Source organism: Mycteria americana, chromosome 24, assembly GCF_035582795.1.
Source record: "Mycteria americana isolate JAX WOST 10 ecotype Jacksonville Zoo and Gardens chromosome 24, USCA_MyAme_1.0, whole genome shotgun sequence".
Taxonomy (NCBI): domain Eukaryota; kingdom Metazoa; phylum Chordata; class Aves; order Ciconiiformes; family Ciconiidae; genus Mycteria; species Mycteria americana.
The window spans coordinates 2,319,665-2,339,572 of NC_134388.1; the positions used below are offsets into that span (position 1 = coordinate 2,319,665).

At 54.9% G+C, this 19,908-nt stretch overlaps 1 protein-coding gene across 3 annotated transcripts in view; it reads left to right on the forward strand.

The window, feature by feature from the left end:
• Positions 1-19,908, forward strand: part of LOC142420482 (A disintegrin and metalloproteinase with thrombospondin motifs 10-like) — a 58,239-nt gene that overhangs the window by 25,275 nt on the left and 13,056 nt on the right. For 2 of the 3 annotated variants that reach the window (XM_075524472.1, XM_075524471.1), the window contains exons 6-15: positions 891-974; positions 1,345-1,490; positions 4,480-4,523; positions 5,770-5,875; positions 6,041-6,187; positions 7,973-8,114; positions 11,601-11,708; positions 14,908-15,053; positions 15,492-15,555; positions 16,417-16,519. In XM_075524472.1, the coding sequence (XP_075380587.1) occupies positions 891-974; positions 1,345-1,490; positions 4,480-4,523; positions 5,770-5,875; positions 6,041-6,187; positions 7,973-8,114; positions 11,601-11,708; positions 14,908-15,053; positions 15,492-15,555; positions 16,417-16,519 (1,090 nt within the window). Of the gene's footprint in view, positions 1-885; positions 975-1,344; positions 1,491-4,479; positions 4,524-5,769; positions 5,876-6,040; positions 6,188-7,972; positions 8,115-11,600; positions 11,709-14,907; positions 15,054-15,491; positions 15,556-16,416; positions 16,520-19,908 lie in introns of all 3 variants that reach the window. The other variant, XM_075524473.1, reaches the window with a different exon arrangement.

Below are 19,908 nucleotides of genomic sequence, written 5' to 3' on the forward strand. Positions count from 1 at the left end.
CAGATCTGGACTGGGAGAACAAAGCCCTTTCTTTGAACAGCATCTCTCATCTCAAATTAGCATTGCAAATAGGGCCAGCCAAGCTGAGAAACACATGGGAAAGCATAAGGACAGTGAGCTCTCACGCTTGGGGGCTGATCAGCATGAGGGGTAGGGAGAAATACCCTCGGTCTTCCGTACCGCGCTGCCCGCGTCTCTGGGTTACTGCAGAGGAGCTTCCTCTGCAGCATCAGATTTGGGTCATTGCTGGCGGCAGGATACCAGGCTAGATGCATTAACAGCCTGAATTGGCCATGCTGAATCCTCCTGTGAGGTGAGATAGGCTTGGAAGTTATCCATCAAACCGCTGAAAGCCCCTCTGTGATGGTTCTTTGTCCTGTCCTCTGCAGGATCTCTTTTCATGGCTTGCTCTGTTTGCATTTCTAAAGCAGATGCCAGATTTTAAAACAATACCATTTCTAACTGTTTCATCTGCTGTAAAACACCCATCGTGTAGCGGCGGATTTCTGAGAGATGCTGTGTCCTTCCCTGCTGATGGGCAGTCAGCAAAGCTTCGTCCCGTGGCTGCGTAACGCTAGGACTGCGGGGCTTCCCCGCCTGAGCTCCAGGCAAGGAGCAGGTGCTGTGGGATGGCGGCTTCACTGCTCACGTCTCCCCAGAAGGAGACACCGGGGTCTGAACATGGTTTAGGAGGCTCTGCACGTGGAGTCCCATACCCATTTCTGCTTTCTAAAAAGATTGTGTTCAGACCCTGCAGCCCACACTGACGAAGCAGCCCTGTTTCCCTCCGCCGGGTTGCCAGCCCATGCCAGCTCACACACCAATTACACCGTCACCCAGCCAGTGAGCTCATTTTTAAGACTCGTCTTTTCTTGTTTCTTGGAGGTCAGGTTGCCAAACTTTTCCAGGACTCGAGTCTGGGCAATATTGTCAATATCCTGGTGACCCGGCTGATTCTCCTCACCGAGGATCAGGTAAGGTGGGCTTTCCTGAGCCGCTTCCGTCACGTGTCTGCACTTCCTTTGCGGGTCTGTGTGTTCCCCCTGGATGTCACCCCCTGGGAGGTCCCCCCAGTGCAGTCTGCTGGGTGCACCACATGCCCTCAATGGCAGCTGGGGACCGGGTTCAGGCTGTGGGCTGAGGAGACCTCTGGGACTGTGAGGACTGTTTGGCTTTAGGGAGGTTTAAGTACCTTTAGTCCTCCTAAAGTCTTGCTTTCCCATGGCTTCCATGAAAAGGTGGGGGGATCTGGACTGGTGTCAGTGCCCTGCTGGCATGAGAATAGGCAGTGCCTTCATATCAGAGCTTTCCTGGGAACACACTGTCATATTGCTTCCATTCCAGCCCACACTGGAGATTAACCACCATGCTGGGAAATCCCTGGACAGCTTCTGCAAGTGGCAGAAATCCATTGTGAACAGGAACGGCAATGGGAATGCTATTCCCGAGAATGGCATAGCCAACCACGACACTGCAGTGCTGATCACCAGGTAAGGCTGAGCCCGGTCCTGGCAGCGCTGTCCTCGCAGGGGGTGTCCTCTGTGCAGCTGTCCTCTGTCTCTGTCCAAGTGGTTCATCCAAGGCTTCCTTCCCATGCGCTCCCCCGCAAGCTGCCTGGCAGCGGCTGTCCCTCAGGCTGGCCACTTGCCAGTTCCCTTGAAACGATGCAGACTATTGCAGTTCAGATAGTTATCGTCCTCCAGTGTCTTCCCTCAGTCTTTGTTGTGGTCTCAAGGAGCTCAGTTTGCAGCCACAGGTATTTGTGCACCGAAAGTCAGTGGTGCAGTGTGTACAGCGGTGTTGGGCATGTGTGGGAACCCACCCCAGAGTCGTGGAGCATCAGGCATCGTACTGAAGTGGCGAGCCCCATCTGCCCGTGCTGTGAAAGATGGAGAAGAGGATACAAGTGGGACCTGAGCGTCATGACAGTGACAGAGTGCCTCCAGCCAGTATGGGATTTGGCTCACCTCAGTTTATGTGCCTACATGAATTCTCTCTGAATTCTCTCTTTGGTAGCTGATGGACACCCTTGAAGTAGTGACTTTGTCCCAGCTCCCTAAGGACAAGAGCAGTCCTGCCCTGCTTGTGCCTCTGTGCTGCTGTAACAACAGTCTAGGTCTGCAACTTAACCTGGATGCAGAATTAGACCTCCAGAGCTGGGTGAACGGGTCTGAACCTTCACATGCAGGACAAATAACCCCTGTCAGAATAGATGGGTGCTTGAGCCTGGACCAGCAGAGAGTACAGGAGGGATGGCTGGAAGGACGGAGAGATGGTTGGAAGGCAAGAAGATGCAGAGAGAGTGACAGGGACGGTGGAAGGAACAGACAGCAGCTGGGAGGACAGAGGAAGCTGAAGGAACAGCTGGAAGGACGGAGGGGATGAAGGAGGCAGCTCTCGCTGGTGTTGCCGGCCGCACCCGGGACACTGGCTCTCCAGTGCCCGCAGAAACCCTGCTTGGGCAGAGGGGCAGCAGGCTGGGGAGAAGCCAAAGGCAAACCCAAGATTTGTTTGTGCCTTCTTTTCCCCCTCTTGTGGAGTGGAAGAAAGTCATAAAGTGAAAGCGCTGGAGAGGGGAGCCTCCAAGCGGGAGCCAGTTTCGTTGGCGCCATGCGCCGCTCTCCTGCTCCAGTTCCTGGCTTCGGCGGGAGCTGTGTGCAGCCTGGCGCATCCCTCCTGGGGAGCTCGTGAGAGCTGCCTGGTGCATCCCTCCTGGGGAGCTCGGGAGATGAGAGCCTGCAAGCACCACGGGAGGAGCGAGCAAAAGGCCCCTCGGCCCCAGCTTTTCACCCTCCAGGGGCTGCAGCATCTGCGTTTCCTTCCCTCCTGCCACACGTGTGGGATGCAAACGCCGGCTCCGAGTTCTTCGGCATCCCACCAGATGTTTGAGCTAACCCGAAGCGACTCGCCGGCCGGCTGCGCCAGGCTTGGACAGCACCAGCACATCCGGCCCCGGCCCCGTCTCTAATAAATTCCCCGTCTCCCGATAACATCTTGCTGAGCTGCGGGCTTTTTTCTCCTGCAGGGACGTGTCAAACCAGAGCCTCCGAAGGCTTTAACGGTATTCACTCAAAACAAAGAAACAAATGTTTTTCACTCACTCAGTTTCCTGCCGGGGGTGAGAGGTTTGGACACTTCCAGAGAACACCAGGGGCCAAAGGGACAGGAGCCATCACCAGGAACATGTTACGCTTAACCCATCATGTGCTATCAGCTTGCTTCCTCCCCACTCCATCCCCATGGGGCCAGTGGGGCGAGCGGTGTCGGACGGTCCTGCTTGCCACGCGGGTGCCCCCAGACCTGCACCGCGGTCGGCATCCTCGGTGCTCTGAGCCCAGCTTGCACTCGGGTTGAAATGCACCCCAGGGCTAAGGAGCGACACCCCAACCTGGCTCTGGGGCATCCCAGCCTGGCTGCTGCCAGTCCCCCCACCTGCCCGCCCTATGCGGATTTCAGTCTTGGCCTTGCCCCTTTCAGCCCGGGTTTTGCAAAGACCCAAATGTCTGGGGAGTCTCACCTTCTGGAGGAGGTATTTGAACAGAGGCAGGGAGGGCATGCGGTTCGTCTCCGTAATTAAATTATAATATTCACTCTCTGGCCCAAACTGGTCTCTTTTGGAGCTGTGGCTGTGTCCCATTGCGAGGGTGCTGCATTTCAATTTGGAGGAGATTTTACTTTGCTGTCCTCATTTAGCTTTTCCTTGTATGCGGCTAATGATGTGCAAACAGTCGATTCCTTGATGCAATGGCTGGAAGTCGAGGCCAGGAACAGAGGGAAGAGTCATCTTGAATCAACCCATATTGAATTTGTTTGGAAAATTCTCAGTAAAGAACTAAACTGAAAAAAAAATATAAAATCACTTTAGCATTTTAATGAAACCACAGTGGGTTTTGAAATGGAACATGTTTTCAAACTAAAATGTTTTCCTTATTTTTTTAAAAAAATTTCAGAATTACATATTTGATTGATACGATTTGCTGCAAAGGGCCTGAGTTTACAGACAGGAGGCTGGCCCTGTCCTCTTCCACCCTGCGCTGCTGGGGCAGATCCGTGAGCCCGGTGCCTCCCAGAAGAGAAGTGGCCGGCTCCCAGGAGTGCCCTGGGTGCTAGTGGCCAGAGCTGGACCACCCACCCAAACCCAAAGAGCTTCAAGGCTGGAATAGCATTGTCCCTGCTGATTTACCACGTTTCATCAAAACCAAACCTCTGAGCCTGCTCAGCACTGCCCCACAGTTAAGGGACAGGAGCTATCGTTAAAAATCCACAGTGAGTCTCAGCCTGGGGAAAGTGAGTGTTGTACGATACAGATCAGAGGCGTCTTACCTGCTACAGTTGGTACTTTCCATTCCAGAAGTGTTGCATGAGCCGTGGGCTGTTTTGAAGTGTTTTGGATGTGAACACATCAATAAAATGGAGATGTGCTATTTTGGAGCCACCGAAATTGTAAGCGTTCTTAACGCTGCCTTCTCTTCTTTGCAGATACGACATTTGCATCTACAAGAATAAACCCTGCGGCACCCTGGGTAGGTAGAATTTTTCTGCCCCTTCGGCAGCACTTCTCACCAGCACACGCATCTTCGGGAGCGTGGCGAGGGCAGGCTGTGCCGTCCCCCTTTCCTAGTGAGCTGGCTGAGGGGAAGCACTCGCCCAATGCTACCGCGAGCACCGGCAGCAGAGCCAGGAACAGGCCAGTGGTTTCCAGCCCGCTCGACTGTGTAGCCTCCTTACTTCTGTAAACACTAAAAGCAGCAACCTGGAGGACGGATGGGCTCTGGAACGCTTCTCCGTTATATCCCTGGGTCAGGTCCAGCCTGATGATTAAGAACCGCTCGCATCTAGGGCTGGTCCATAGCCTAGTGGAGTATTCCTGGCTTAGCAGAGAGAAATAAGACTTTTTTGTGATGACTATAAAGGGAGTTCTTTATTTAAACTGCTAGATGCAGACAGACCCTGCAGCCCTCTCTGGCTGTAGCTCCTAATTTGTCTTGCCCTGGTCTAGACTAAGCAGTCAGGGAGGGATTACTGCTCTGAATCACTGTAGTTAAAAAGGAAAAGTTGGTGGATCTCTGACCTGATGTGGCTGCAGACGAGGTGCCTGGGAGGGAGGCTGAGGCTGGAGGTGCCGTGACGGCTCCATTCGTTCCTTTAACAGAGGCTGGTCCTTCCCTGGCCCGGTGCAGCGGGCACAGCCTGTGGTGGTGGGACAGTGTGTGGGCAGAGGGCTGGGGGAATCTGCTGCCACGATTCAGGGGGCATTTCTGCATGATCCAGCCCTCCAGGTGGAGTCAGGCTGGATTCCTGGTCATGGTGAGTGTCAGACAGAACCAAGCACGCCTCATCAGGTTGGATCCTGGCTTACTCAGTTGTCCAGGCTGCCCTGGCCGAGCTCGGATGCCCAAGTGCTGGTGCAGCTGATCTCAGGTTCCCCCACCAGCAGTGCCAGTGTTGTGACAAGGACTGCTCCCCTTCTGCACACAGTCTGGGGTTTGCGTATGAAATTCAGAGGATTTTGACGCATTCTTAGCATTTCTGAGCCTGTCATTGTTAATTTAGTTGACAGTGCTGAGTGACCGTATGCCCACAGCCCATAAGAGCCATGGGTCTATCCCAAAGCCCAGTGCAACTGGTGGGAAGAAACTTGTTATCGACAGCAGGCTATGCTCAGTGTTCGTGAGTGTGAAGCACATCAGTTAGTCCCCAAATACCACACATGTCCCCTACAGATGCTTTGTGCTGACCCTATGTGACAGCTCTATCTGGCTTCCCTAGGCCTGGCCCCCGTCGGTGGGATGTGCGAACGAGAACGAAGCTGCAGCATCAACGAGGACATTGGCTTGGCCACAGCCTTCACCATTGCCCACGAGATTGGCCACACGTGAGTATTGTGCCAGAAGAGTCCCTGGGAGTGGCCATCACGGGGAAGGGCCCCTGTTGGTTTGTTCCTGCCAACAGGAGCTGAAAAATCCTTCCTATGGATGATCCAGATGTGTCAAAAATGCAGCAGCTGATCATCTCTTCTTGCCTCGGTGATGCTTTCTAGGTTTGGCATGAACCATGATGGGGTCGGCAACAGCTGTGGCTCCCGTGGGCAAGAAACAGCCAAGCTCATGGCTGCTCACATCACCATGAAGACCAACCCATTTGTATGGTCCACGTGCAGTAGGGATTACATCACCAGCTTCCTGGAGTAAGGAATCCATCTCACCTTGCCCTTTCTTCTACCTCGCAACCAGTACACACCTCCAGCCTCTCACAGTCACTTGTGAGGAGTGGGTAAAGCCAAAGAAAAGCCCCCAAAGCACACAGCCCATGCACCTTCTGTCTTGTCTCCCAGCACCTCATCCTAGCCCAAGAGGCATGTGCTTTCCTTCCTTCCTTTAGACTTTTCCATGGTTTGCTTGCCTGCTGAAGATACTAACCCCATTTACCTTGCAGCTGTGAGACCTTTATTTAGGTTCCCCACTTCCAGAAACTTCACCAATAAATCAATAGCTTCTGGAGGCATTTGGATATTTCTGAAGTTCAGCCAGGAATTGCAGAGAAGGGGTGGTGTGGTGGGGAAGGAGGATCTGGAGACATGACTGGGTCTGCATGGTGTAGGCAGCTTCTCCGGACACTGAGGAGGAGAGTTTTCAGGTGTGAACAAGCAATGTAGGAGAAAGGTTTTTGTTTTTTTCCAAAGCAACTTTAGGATTAAGGAGAAGGGATTTAGGCCCCTAAGTCCCAGAGTTTCAATATTGTCACCTTGCCTGAGTCATGCCTCTGCAGCCTGAAAGAGCTTCTTGTCCAGGGTTCAGGCAGTCCCCAGGGTTTCTATCACAAAACGAGCAGTCAGGATCAATTTTGGTGAGGTTTTTGGCAGGGTACCCGCACTACCCTACAGAAGGACTGGGTAGGACTTGAATCACAACTGGAAGAAGCAAGTGTGTGGGGTCACTGTGGCAGGAAGTCCCCGGGAAGTCTGAACACCAGACCTCTACCGGAGACACTGCTGTTGTAACACTGCAAGAGGGGCAGTGAAGGCAAACCTCCTCGGGGGGTTGCTGCCTGCCCCACTGTCCTGCAAAGCTTGGCCAAACCACGCGGCTCATCACCAAATCCCACATCTGGCAGCTTACGTTTGGCCGCAGCAAAACCTGTCCCCCTCGCTCTTGACCCCTGGACGTGCACCGCAGCAAGGCACGTTGCACGGACAGCACCGGGAAAGCGCGGTGGCAGAGGCTGCCTTGTCCTCAGGTAACCCTGAGGTCCTGGTGGGGCTGGCGGAGGAAGGCGAGTTCATGTCAGCCCTCTCCGGGGTTTGTGCTGGCCGCCCCCACCTGAGCGCGGCCCTGGGAGCCTCCGCTGAGATGGGGCTGTGGTGCGTGCAGGACCCCGGGATACAGGGCCGGGGAGTGGTGACAGGGGCCGTGATTTAGGGAGACCTCAGAGAGCAGCAAGGAAGGGGGAGGGAAAGGCGTGTTTCTTGCAAAATTTGGACGCTCCTACAAAACTCTGGCGTGCAGAAGGATGGGCTTGGAGAGCAGGGGCTCTCTGCGCTGGGCACCTCCGGTTGCTCTCAGTTGGGGCTCTGCAGCCGTGGGGTGGGAGGGCAGCCCCTCCGCCTACCCACCACCCTGGGGGTCCTGGGCACGTGCCTGCCTGCGCACTGCCATGTGCTGTCTGCTGGACCCGGGACCCATCGGGACAACCAGGGGCTGGCAATAGCCTGCAAAACCCTCAGATTAAAACTTCTAGAGTTACCTAGGAATAAGCACATGCTTCCCAGCCCCAAGGGCACAGATAGAAAGACTTCAGAGCACTTTCTCAGCACCATTTTTGCCCAGAGGAGGCTGGTAGAGTTATCCCCCCCAAACAGCCAAGCATGCGAGAGCTCAGCCCGTGTGGAGCCGGGAGTGCCTGCTGCTGGTCCTCCACTGTGACGCTCTGCTACAAGCCTTTCTGAGCTCTGATTCTCATCTCTTGTTTCCAGCTCTGGGATGGGATTATGCCTGAACAACGCTCCTCCCAAGCAAGACTTTATCTACCCAACGGTGGCTCCAGGACAGGCCTACGATGCAGACGAGCAGTGCCGTTTCCAGTACGGAGTTAAATCTCGCCAGTGTAAATACGGGGTAGAGAGCCTTCCTGCTTTACTATCGGTTCCCAGGGGGTGGAGGACAGGGGCTACAAGGGCAAAGGGGCCGTGGGGCCATTCCTCTGCTGCCCATATCGCTTTGCTGTCCTGCTTCAAATGAAGGGCACTGGCACGTTCCCTGTGAGCTTTTTGCCTTGCTTCCCTGTGAGGGGACAGAGGAGTTTGTTTCCCATCCACAAAGGCTGACCCTAGCTCAGTTTCGGTCACGTTATTCCCATGGGAAGAGAGCTCTTGCCTCTGTCTGATACCTTGGCTGCTGCTGGACCCCAAGGGTTGCAGCTGAAAGCCAAGCTGCAGTCCCCTCATCCCGACTCTTCTCTCAGCGGGGCTTTGTACTCAGACGTATTTTTCATAATCCTTACTAGAAGTCATTATGCTGCTCGCACAAACTTAGGAGGAGAAACTTCTTACTTCCAGGTGAGGTGGGTCGCTGTGCTGTAGGTCTGCCTGAGGGACAGCTGCCCACCTAAGCCACTCGAACCACCACGCTGCCATCCCCTGATCTTTGAATCCAGGGAACCACACAAAGGAAAGGTTGTTTCAGGAGAAAAAAATCTCAGCCTGACGTTTTGCTGTTCTTGACGTACTGGACATTGCCAACTATCTGAGCATAGTGGCGAGGGGGAAGCATCTGCACCGAAGGGCTAATGGAACTCCTTAACGCATCCACTTTTCCCTAGAGAAAACAGAGGAGCCAGCAGTGACATACACAGGCAGCTGTGTTGTCTGATGAACACACGTGTGTGTGTACCCACCCCAGTCCAAGCCCTGGAAAGCTGTGAAGGAGCAAACACATCAGATCAGAGTTCAGTTTCTCTTGCAACCATGTAAATCCAAGCCCAGTGCTGCCATTGAAGTGACCTGATGTGAACCAGTTTATCATTCTCAGTGTTCATCTATTTAGTATGGTTAAACACTAAACCACCTCCTGGTGGTCTCACCAGCTCATCTTGGTGAACAAAGGGCAAAGCTTGGCTCTCCCTGGTCCAGTGTTGTCTTTCGACATGGCCCAGGGGCCCAGAGCCTGCTGGACATGGGGCAGATGCAGTCTCGTGAGATGCCCAGAGCCACAGCAGGAGAAGTCTGGGTCCGAATACTGTGGTTGTGGTATCTGATGTGAGGTGCTACCAACAGTCTGCGCCCCTCCTCAGCTGAGCCAGAGGCTGCGGAATGGAAACTTTCACGTTTACATGCCTGTTTCCCAGCTAATTTTTAACTTAGGCGGACGCTTCCTGTATATACACAAGTATCACAAAAGCATAAGATGTCCTTGTGATGACCCTTCTAGCCCAGCCTGTCTTGCGTGTTGTTTGGGAGAAACCCAAAGGGCGTAAGGGCTCAAGCGTTTGCAGATAAACCTGGGTAAATGTGTAAGTCCACCCATCCTGTGCCCCATATAAACGGACGCCAGGGTGACGGCGCGAACACGGCAGGGTCCCTTCCTCCATGCCAGTGATTAATAGGTATGATGAGGACAGAGTCACTGGTTGAAGCTGGGAAGTCCTCTCCCTTGGTGACACAGAGGGAAGAGACTGTACAGGAGCTCCTACTTCCCAATGCCGGCTCTCCAAGAGCAGTATGGAGGGGCAGCTGCCTTTTGAAGATGGCAGAGACTTTCTCCTTTCACTGGTTAAAGCCAGCAGCAGCTGGGCTTTGGCGAAGGAGTTGGGAACCAAAATCCCTTTGCATCTCAGAGCTGCGGTCCTCGGTGCAGACTCCGCAGTATTTTCCTTTGCCGGCTCGCCCTGTGTCACTCTGCTGTCACAACCCCGGCAACAGGAGGGAAGCAGAGAAATCCCAGGCTCATCTTTTCATCCTCTTGGTACCAGCACAGAGGATTCCCAGTCGTTGAGTCAGTTCGTCCTGTGGGAGTATCGGTTACTGTTTAGAGCACAGCCCTTGGCGGGGTGGAGGAATGCCTTGCTGGAAGGCTGAACCAAGCCCGGAGGCGTGATGAACAGGCTGCTACCTGACTGGAGGCAGGCGGCCCACGGGAGCTCTCTTGTAGGTCACGCTGCTGTAGGGGCAGGCAGGAGGCCAGGCGGTCGCTGTGCCGGCACCGGAGCATGCGGCGCAGAGCACGCCGGGTCCTTCAGCCCCTTCTGCGGCATTGGTGTGCACCGACAGCGGCACCGACGTGTGCCGGGAGCGCGTTAGCAGCAGCCGAGGCTGTTCGGGCTCTGCTCTCACATCTCAAGACAGTTTCCTTCATGACGATGTGGACCTGTTTAATACTTTCAAGTATAACCTAAGTCACGGCAAGCTGCTCTCTGAAAAGCAGCAAGTTTTCCATAGGCTTGTTTCAGTAGGAATAGGAGCAGGATGGTGACCTGGCAGGAAACTCGGCTCTGGATTTTAGGTGTTTCTTTGCAGTTTGCAGGTGTTGAAGTCCAGCCTGGTTGATTTAGTGGTAGAGCAGGTTCAAAGGGCCTGGACTTTCTGATTTAGCAGCTGTGACAACTTCGCAGAGTCTCTGTCGTGGACCTAACTTTTGGGTGGGTTCTGGAACAGCCAAGGGAAGCTTTTTGTTTGCTGGTGCTCTGAGAGGTCAGGATGGGCTGAAGCTCAGGATCTGTGATTCAGGAAACCTCCTGGGAAGAGATCTGGAGTCCTCAGCCCAGTATCACTCAGTGGACCCAACTGCACCTAGCAGAGACAGAGAGCAGAAGTGCCCACTTCTGGAGCTGCTTAAGGCCTAGCTCAGTGTCTGGCATTATTTTGATTATTCTGAAAACAGCTCTAAATCTTCCAGAGGAGTCTTCCCTTTAGGACTGTTAGGCTGGCTGGAGATTGTCAGTACACAAGCTAGTCACACTGTGACCTGCAGTGCATTCCTGTAGCAGGAGATGACAGATGTGCCGTGTTGGTGCTCCTGCGGAGTCCCAGCTTCCCGCAGAGGCAGATCTGGACCCACGTGGCATAGGGATGCTCATGGCAGGTGCTAGGAATGGGCCCGTGTGCTCGGCCTCCACTGCACAGACCCAAAAAAGAGAACATCCCTCAGCCCTGGGGAGAGGGGTCAGGTGGAGCACGGCGGGATTAGCTCGGCACTCACCGAGATGTCCGAGGAGATGTGTCCTCTGTGGCACAAAGACCAGGTTTGGCTGCTTGGGCTGGCTGGGGAGCCGTCTCTGGCACCTGAGAGCAGCGGAACCTCCAAATCCAGAGAACCCCAGCCACAAGAGAAGTGCTTAGGCTTAGTCCAGAGAAGGGGGTGAGCTTGGGGTGGCCTTGGGGTGACTGCAGCGCGCAACATCTTGCAAGGTTTTATCTTTTTCCCCCCACCATGCTGAAAACACTCCTGTCCCTGTGTCCCAGCCCAACTGGTGCTTCTCAAGCACACTGGCGTGCTGCTGCCCCAGCCTCGCAGCCCCTAGCACAAGCGAATCCTAATCTCAGCTTTGTTTCTTTGTCTCTTTCTTCCTCCCTCCCCCTCTCTCCCCCAAAATCTCTCTCTTTCCAGGAAGTCTGCAGTGAGTTATGGTGTCTGAGTAAAAGCAACCGCTGCATAACCAACAGCATCCCTGCTGCTGAGGGGACCATATGCCAAACCAACACCATTGAAAAGGGGGTAAGGAAGCCTGGGGCACCGTAGCGAGTTGACAGTGAGTGGCTGAATCCCTCTTCCAGCAATAACCGGGATTATTGTTTGTGTTGGTGAGCACGGAGTTGATTTAAGAGCACCCACCAACCTGTCCTCCCCTGCCTCCCAGAGCCTAGAGCCACCCCCACCCTACCCGCCAGCGCGGAGGGAGGCTGGGATGTGCTTCGGAGCCCGTAATCGCCCTGAAGTACAGATCATCTTGCATATTGCTGGAAATGCAGAATATGAAGTCCCTGCTCTAGCGAGCTTCTGGGTCTCACCTAGGAGGCGCAGTAAGGTGACGTCAAGCTATAGCATATGCTTTAGATGAACATCTTCTTCTCAGGTCTGCTGAGGTCTGCTGGCTGTCCTGAGAAAAGCGATTTGTCCCCCAGTTTCCCCAGGAGGGACAATGGGTTTGTAACATGCTTTCAGAGGACCTTGTGAAAAACTGCCTCGCAAGGCTAGATGTGATGAAACCTTCATTTTTCAGACTCAGCTGAGAGAGGAGGGTAGGATTTTTCATGACCGCATATTTTGGAACTGAATTTTGACTTGATTGTTCATATCGCTTCATTCCCTGCACCTCCTACGCCCATTTGCGCCAACATAAAGCGAGTGTGTAGCACTGTTAAAACAAAGCGCCTTTGCAAACTGAACAATAATTGGGACAATGGAGAATCAGGGCTGGGACATTCTCCATTAAATGGACATGTGTTTTTCCACTAGACGAAAAATAATTCCTAAGAAATTCAAGAATAATTTCAAATCCTTAAGAAGCTGGAGAAGCTGATGTGCAGGAAAGAGGATGGCTTTGACAAATGCCTTATTCTTTGCAAACAGTCATCTTAGTTCTGCTGGAAATTAGAAAAGGCTCGAAAAGGAGTAGACAGCTCCTGGGGCTGAACATCCCTGCTGCTGGAGATTCACCATACACAATGGCAATTTTTTTCTACTAGTCATCTTTCTTTACCAGCATTTCCCACTTTTAAATATCTCTTTTTCCCCCCACTTACTAGTTGCTTTTAACGAGGGTTCTTCAAAAGTCCTAAGAGAAGTGAAGTGACAAGCAGTCGCAACCCCCAGGACTCGTGGGAGCTATTCCCAGTGAAGATACTGACTCAGTCTGAACCCCCAGTTACCTTCCTGTGCTTCAGTTTATCCTTTTGTATTAATTCATGCTTCAGAAGTGATTTGATATCCTTGGGTGAAAGAAGATGCACCTTTGTATTAACTTTCCACACCTTCACCAGCTGGTGGCCCCTGCGCTCGCCAGCCTGGTGAGCCCTCAGACCTCAACCCTTGGCTGGAGCCGCTCTCTGAGGTCTACCCTGGCTTCTCCCTTTCTAGCTGGGGGGACCAGAGGGAAGGATCAGGGCATAGAAGCTATTTAAGGTATGCAAGATTAAAGGAGAGATAGGGTGAGTTTCTCTGCTCTGCCACCCAACTGGGGAAGCAGTGGGACGGGAAGACTGAGCCAAGCTCTGTTGGATGGTGGCTGTGCCCACATCCCAGACCTATGGTTGTTTCCTCCTCCCAAATTCTCCATTTTTTTTTTTAACTGATCCCCTGTGGTTGTTATGGCTTCACCTATCTTACCCCAAGAACCTGCAGTGGGTGACTTCAGGCCCAGATCTTGTGGTAGTTTCTGCTGCCCTAGGGGTGCCCCCGGCAGCCTGGCTGCTCAGACAGCGGGTTCACTGTCTTGCTGGCTCCTTCCCTGCCTGTTTTGGGTTCACTTTTTCTTTTTTTTTTAATTTTCATTAATCAAGCACTTGTTACGCAAGTTGTGGTCAGCGCACCCTGGGAAGCTGCCTTTCATTACGCATCCTCCCTCCCCACATGCCCCCAACTCATATCTGCTCTCTCAGCCAGCACATGTCTGTGCTTGCCACAGGAGAGCGAGCCAGGGTCTGCTCCCAGCAGCCAGGGCGCAGGGGCAGAGCCCATCACAGACGCTCTCAGGAGCCCTGAGCACGTGGAGGGGTTTGCAGGAGCTGGGCAGGCTCCTGGGTCCTTCCTGCAAAAGCAGCAGCCCCGGTACCTCCAGTCTGGAGCATCAGACACCAGGGACACCAGAAAGGCTGTGCCTGCAGAGCATCTCCTCTGCATGGGATCGCACCTTCGGAAAGGCGCTGGTGTGCAAGGAGGTCGCTAGCTGAGTGTCCTGGGAGGCCATGGTTCGTTTTTCCCTGCCGGCTGTGCTGCCCGTGGAGAGCCTGGCTCAGGAGCTGGGAGAGGCTGTGCCAGCAGCTCCAGGGTGGCTTATCAGCCCCTGGAAGGAGCGCACAGCGGTTTCTTCCTTCCTGGGATTATCTCAGCCCCCAAGGCATGGTGTCCGGCACCGTGCCCGGAGAACGGCAGCGGGTCTGGCAGTGTCCCGCTCCTTGCGTCACTGTTGACTCCAGGGGGTGCAGGACGCTTTCCAGGTCCGAGGGAAATCTTTCATAGGCAAGTTTGCGTGAGCATCTGTCAGCAGCAGGACGGAGACAGGCCGATTCTTTAGGGGTCCTCAGCAGAACAATGACACGACAACATTGTTGTTACAACCAAAGCTTTATTTTAACCTGGACCTTCTGCAGATTGGGTCATTTTAACCCATTAACCACAACTTGAGCTCCCAGTACACATACAGAACTCACTCCATCCTGGGAGGAAGCAGCTGGCAGTGGAGGTGTCCGTGCCCCCCAGGGATCCTGGCCCTGCTGCCCAGCAGCAGCAGCTCCCGTCCAAGTCCCACCTGGGACTCACTGCCACGCGCTTTTATAGGCAGCAAGGTGTGTGCTCTGACATGTCCCTCTTCACAACGTGTGGCACCCTCATTGGCCTGGGCACCCGGGGCCCCTTTAGAGGAGACGTGGGGATGTGGCCCACTTGCCTGTGGCTGCCTGCCCCACAGGATGGTGCACCAGGGGTGGGAGCGGGGTCACCGGTCCCTGTGAACCCCAAGTACGCAGCGTGCACAAATAGTGACACTGTGACTTGGAGGAGAGGGTGCCCGGGAAGAGGCGAATGCCCTCTGCAATGGAGAACTTTACTCCAAGGCCAGTGCAACTCCGAGTTCAGATTTCACAGGGTCAAACCAGATCCCAGCTCTGAACTGGCAGCCATGTCCGATGGAGGTTGGGTGCACCCTGGGAGGAGAAGACTTTGTGCTCAGGGTGTTTGAAGCTCTGTCTTTCCCCAGTGGTGCTACAAGAGGGAGTGCGTGCCTTTCGGCACCCGACCGGAGGGTGTGGATGGTGCCTGGGGAGCCTGGTCGTCCTGGGGAGAGTGCAGCAGGACGTGCGGCGGAGGCGTATCGTCATCCATTCGCCACTGCGACAGCCCGCGGTAGGTGCACATGCGTGCAGCCGTGTTGGTGTGGCCCTGCCTTGTCCTGGCTGCACGGCATCGCTGTTCGGGTTAGTGAGGAAGGCAGCAGCCAGGTGTCTGTGCAGCTCTGCGCTCAGTTCCCAGGAGGGTCTCGGCTCCTGCACGCAAATCCCATGTCCTGCTTTCACAGCAGCTCAGTGCTTTTGCCTTTGGTGTTGGGTCTGCAGCCACAGACCCAAAGCCACTTGGACAACTCCACTGTGCGCTTGCAGCTGAGCGTGTGACGTCTGCTGTGGGACCGCACTTCTGCAATAGCCCCTCCAGGCAGGATCCATCCCTGCAGCAGCGCAGGGTTGGGAAAAGCCATGGTGATCCTGCAAGCTTGGGGCGGCCGCCCGCCACAAACATGGCTCGCTGCCCTGAGCTGGTTCTCCCATCTCATTCCCGGTTTGGCAGGCCCACGATTGGAGGGAAGTACTGCCTGGGAGAGCGGAAGCGGTACCGGTCCTGCAACACCGACGTGAGTACCGATGGGCTCGGTGAGAGGAGCGGTGGTGGGCTAGCAGGTCTTTGCTGGTGGGGCGGGCAGCGCTGTGTTGCGGCACGGCTGCGGGGCGTTACGTGCAGCTGTGGGACGCATGGCAGGAGGTGGCAGTGCTGGGTGGGGGTGAGCCATGCTGTGCCGGCAGCAATCCCGCAATGGGGAAAGCTGAGCAGGATGATGCATGCCCGCACCGGCTGCGAGCTGGCTCAGAGGGCGGGTGGGAGGTATGTACCTGCAGGGCTTCGGCATCAAGAAGGGGCCCGAAAAGATAATGAGGAAAAGGGGGAGAGATCAGAGGCTTCCAGCACTGACACGACAGCCGTTGCCTCTCACACGCTACAAGTGCAGGCCTGGTCAGGTGAGAGCGGCTCACGAAACACTCCGTAGCACCCCGCTTCCCAGGGCTGGGGGTTAAACCTCAAGGGGAGCAAAGAGAAAAAAACTGTGCTGCAGGGAAGCTCAGTGAAGCTTTGGACCTGGAAAATGGTAGCTTTAACATCCACAGGCTGGTAGTGAGGAAAACGGATGGCTCCCCATTGCTTCCCCTGGGCTTTGCACCTAGCTTTGAAAGGATTGCTCGCAACAGCAAGCGTTGCATCTGCAGACAGAGCAGCTGGGGCCCAATGGCTCGTGCGGTTAGTCTTCAAATAGTGTTTAGCTTTGCAGGAAGGATGCTCCTGCCATACTGTAACCGTGCCCAGTTGTCAGGGCTGGTGTCCGTCTCCTAGAAGGGCTCGTGTTAGTTGCAGCTGGGAGCCCTGTAGCAGCTCCTGCCCTCCTAGCAGATAAGGCAGGCTGCTCCCACCAACGTGCTGATCGCTGGCTGTGTGGCCACAGGACTGCCCACCGGGCTCCCAGGACTTCCGAGAGCTGCAGTGTGCCGAATTCGATAATGTCCCCTTCCGAGGGAAGTACTACACCTGGAAGACGTACCGAGGAGGTGAGTGCTGGGGCTGGGCTGAGCATCCCTTGGCTCAGGCAGAACGGGAAGAGGGCCGCGCAGGGCTTTGCTCCCCCCCGTTCTCTGCAGGGACGGGTCTCTCGGTCCAAGTGGTCTGGTGGGCAGTTAGTCACCATCTCCGCTAGCCCAGGTCCCGCAGGCTGCCCGCTCTGTGTCCCTGGGATGTGCTGCCTCCCCCTCGCACGACTGTGGATTGACGTGCGTCCCTCCAGGCGGCTGCCCCTGGTGCTGGCCTCTGACCGTCCCGCCGTGCCCTGGGTCACTTACCCCCGTACAACTGCTCTTCAACTTCGTTGCTCTGCTAGAAACAATTCCAGCAGCATCAGAGCTGTTAACTTCTTTCCTCAAGTCTGTTTCCTGAACTGCTGAGTGAGCAAAGAGGAAGACAGACAAGAGAAGGGAGTTGCTAGTGTCTGGTACCTGATGGGTAGAAAACAGGGCAGCCCCCCCTGCGCAGGCGGATCAAGCTTCCAGTTCCTGCACGGGCAGAAGGGAGGCGAACCGGTGGGTCCTCCAAAGAGCAGAGCTCCCCTCTTCCCAAGGTCAGTCTTCCTGTGTCCTGCAGAAGTGTCTAGCAAGGAGAGGGGGCGGGAGGAGGCCTTTGTGGCAAAAATCTCTTAATAATGAGAAAGAACAGCGCGTCTCCTTCATGTAGTTAATGAACTTGACTGGGGAAATCCTTCGCAGCTGTGTAAATAAGCACACCTCCCAGCGGGGCTCCTGCAGCTGGAGCAGATGTGCTGAGGCTGCAGGGGATGGATCAATAAAAATGTAATAAAATTGCAAAGCAGTAAGTCACATGAAGACCCCAATGGATGCCAAGGTGGAAGACAGCCCCGCAGGCTGGATCTGCCCTCGCTCGGACCTCTCTCTTCCCCAGGCATGGCCCAGTGGTTTGAGTCCAGAGGACGGCTGGCCAGTTGAACGTCGGCCCTTGAATTGTAATCTGGCTCTGACACGGATTTTTGCTTTGGCTTTCAAAAAAAGCCCCATCCTCTCTCTCCGCTTCAGCTTCCTCTTCCATAAAATAAGGTGAAGAAAGCTGTCCCCTTCCTAGGAGGCTGTGAGCGTTGGCACGATCGTGTCTTGAAGGGATCTGGGAGCTCCCTGTCTCAGCTTTCCAGGTTGGCTGTGGGTAATGGTCACGAGAAGCCATGTTGTTTAGCAGTCACTTTTTGTTTATTCAGTGTCAACGGGTATCATTGTCTTCCTCTGTGGTGGCCCAGGTAGGGCCTGAGGCATGTTCACACGAGTAGAGAGGTGCTGGAAGCTGCAGCTCCTCAGCCTGTTCCGGGAGCCAAGCCCCTGGCTGGGAGAGCGCCCGTCTCCCAGCCCTTGGGAAATCACGTGTGCTGACACCCACCCGCCTGGGAGCTGTCAGCCAGGCTTAGCCGGATCGGCTCTTCATGGCACGGGCTGTCCACACTGGACCCTCAGATCAGTTGGGACCGTGGAGGTGGTAAGGTGTCATCGCTGTTCCCCTCCGCCTACGGACTTCTTTGCCTGAGTCTGGGCGCTCTGTCAGGATGGGTGAGACCTGATTGCAGCCGTTCAATACATAAAGGGTGCTTATAAGAAAGACGGAGAGAGACTTTTTACCAAGGCCTGTAGAGACAGGACAAAGGGCAACAGTCTTAAATGGAAAGAGGGCAGGTTTAGAGTGGACATAAGGAAGAAACGGTGTACGATGAGGGTGGTGAGGCACCGGAACAGGTTGCCCAGAGAAGTTGTGGATGCCTCATCCCTGGAAGTGTTCAAGGTCAGGTTGGACGCTTTGAGCAACCTGACCTAGTGGAAGATGTCCCTGCCCATGGCAAGGGGGGTTGGACTAGACGGTCTTTGAAGGTCCCTTCCAGCCCAGACCCCTCTGTGATTCTATGACTTCAGCAGCACAAGTACTTGCATCGTCACTTGACTGTGGGATTTTGTGATACTTGGTGTTGTTTGGGTGTCAGAGGTACATCTGTGGGGGAGGCCGGGAGCACCTTGCACCTCCACCCTCTCCATGTCGTAGATCAGACCCCTGGGGAACAGCCCAATCTTCTCTTCCCCTTGCTGCAAGTGTTTTGCTCTCAGGACCCGTGTTTTCCCCCTGCAGCCCCTGTGCTAGCAGACCTCCCTACCCCAGCACTGGGGAGGCAATGAGGGCTGGCCATCATCTCCCTCACTCCCTCCTGGGCTCTTCCAGCAGTGCCCAGAGAGCTCTGGGGTGGTGGGTGTCAGTCCCTCCCTCCCCACGGGCACAAGCAGCCCCCCAGGATCCATCCTTGTTGGCAGCCTTGTCCCCGGGCATTCTGCCCTCCGGCTGGTAGCATATCTGGTCTCCAGGTTGCTTTTGGGCACGTGTCCCCGCTTTGGGAGCCATTCACCACCCTGGCCCTCTGCTGAGCCTCTTCCCCTGCTCAGCTCAGCCGCTGCCTTCGGCACTGCACCCTTGAGCCACCCCCTTGCCGAAAGGTGCGGTGGTGCAGGGGTGCTTGTGCCGTTTGCCTGTCAGACGCTGGCCCCACATCGGTTTTGGGGAAATGTCCTGGGCATGGAGCACCCCCACCCTGAAGACAAGGAGTACCCCACTGGCTTGGATGGGGTAGGGCACCAGTCCTGCAGGGAATCTGGGAAAGGAAGGAGCCACATGCTGAAAGCCTGACGCCAGCCGTCAGGTCACTGGCAAGTTGAGGTTGGGTTTTGCACGGGGCCAGTACGGCATGTTTTCCTGGCGGTGATTTATAACGGTCCTGGAGCCCAGACCCCGGGATCGCAAGACACAGCCCCAGCAAGAAACGCTGAGCTCAGCCTTTCGGAGCTCAACAGTCAGCAGATACCTTGTGGAATGCGGCTTTAATTGTTTGTTTATTTTGCTTTATTCGCTTAGTTATTCATTTTGCTCTTGGCGGATGCAAGAGCCAAGGGAGAGTGGAGCGGCTCACGGGGCTGGGAAAGGGATGGGGAGGAGCAGGGGCTTGCAGAAAACAGGAGATTGCTCATCATAAATTGTAATGCGCTTTAATTCCTCTATGGGACAGGGCAGGCAGGAGGAACAAAACATTCTCTGAGGCACCGCATAGCCAACTGAAAATATTCTATTCTATTCTATTCTATTCTATTCTATTCTATTCTATTCTATTCTATTCTATTCTATTTTAATAGCTGTATTAAAGATTAAAAGGAGTACCCACAGCAGACCTGGCTGTTGCTGACCTTGGGCTACTCAGCCCAAAGCGAAGGGCGGGCAGCTCTCTGCGGGCCGGTGCACGGCCGGGGGGCTCGCCTCTCTGGGGACGGGGGGCTGGGGACCCACACAGTGTTTATGGCAGACCCTGTGCTCTTCGGGGTTATATGGTCTTGTCTGCTGCTCGTTTCCCAGGAAA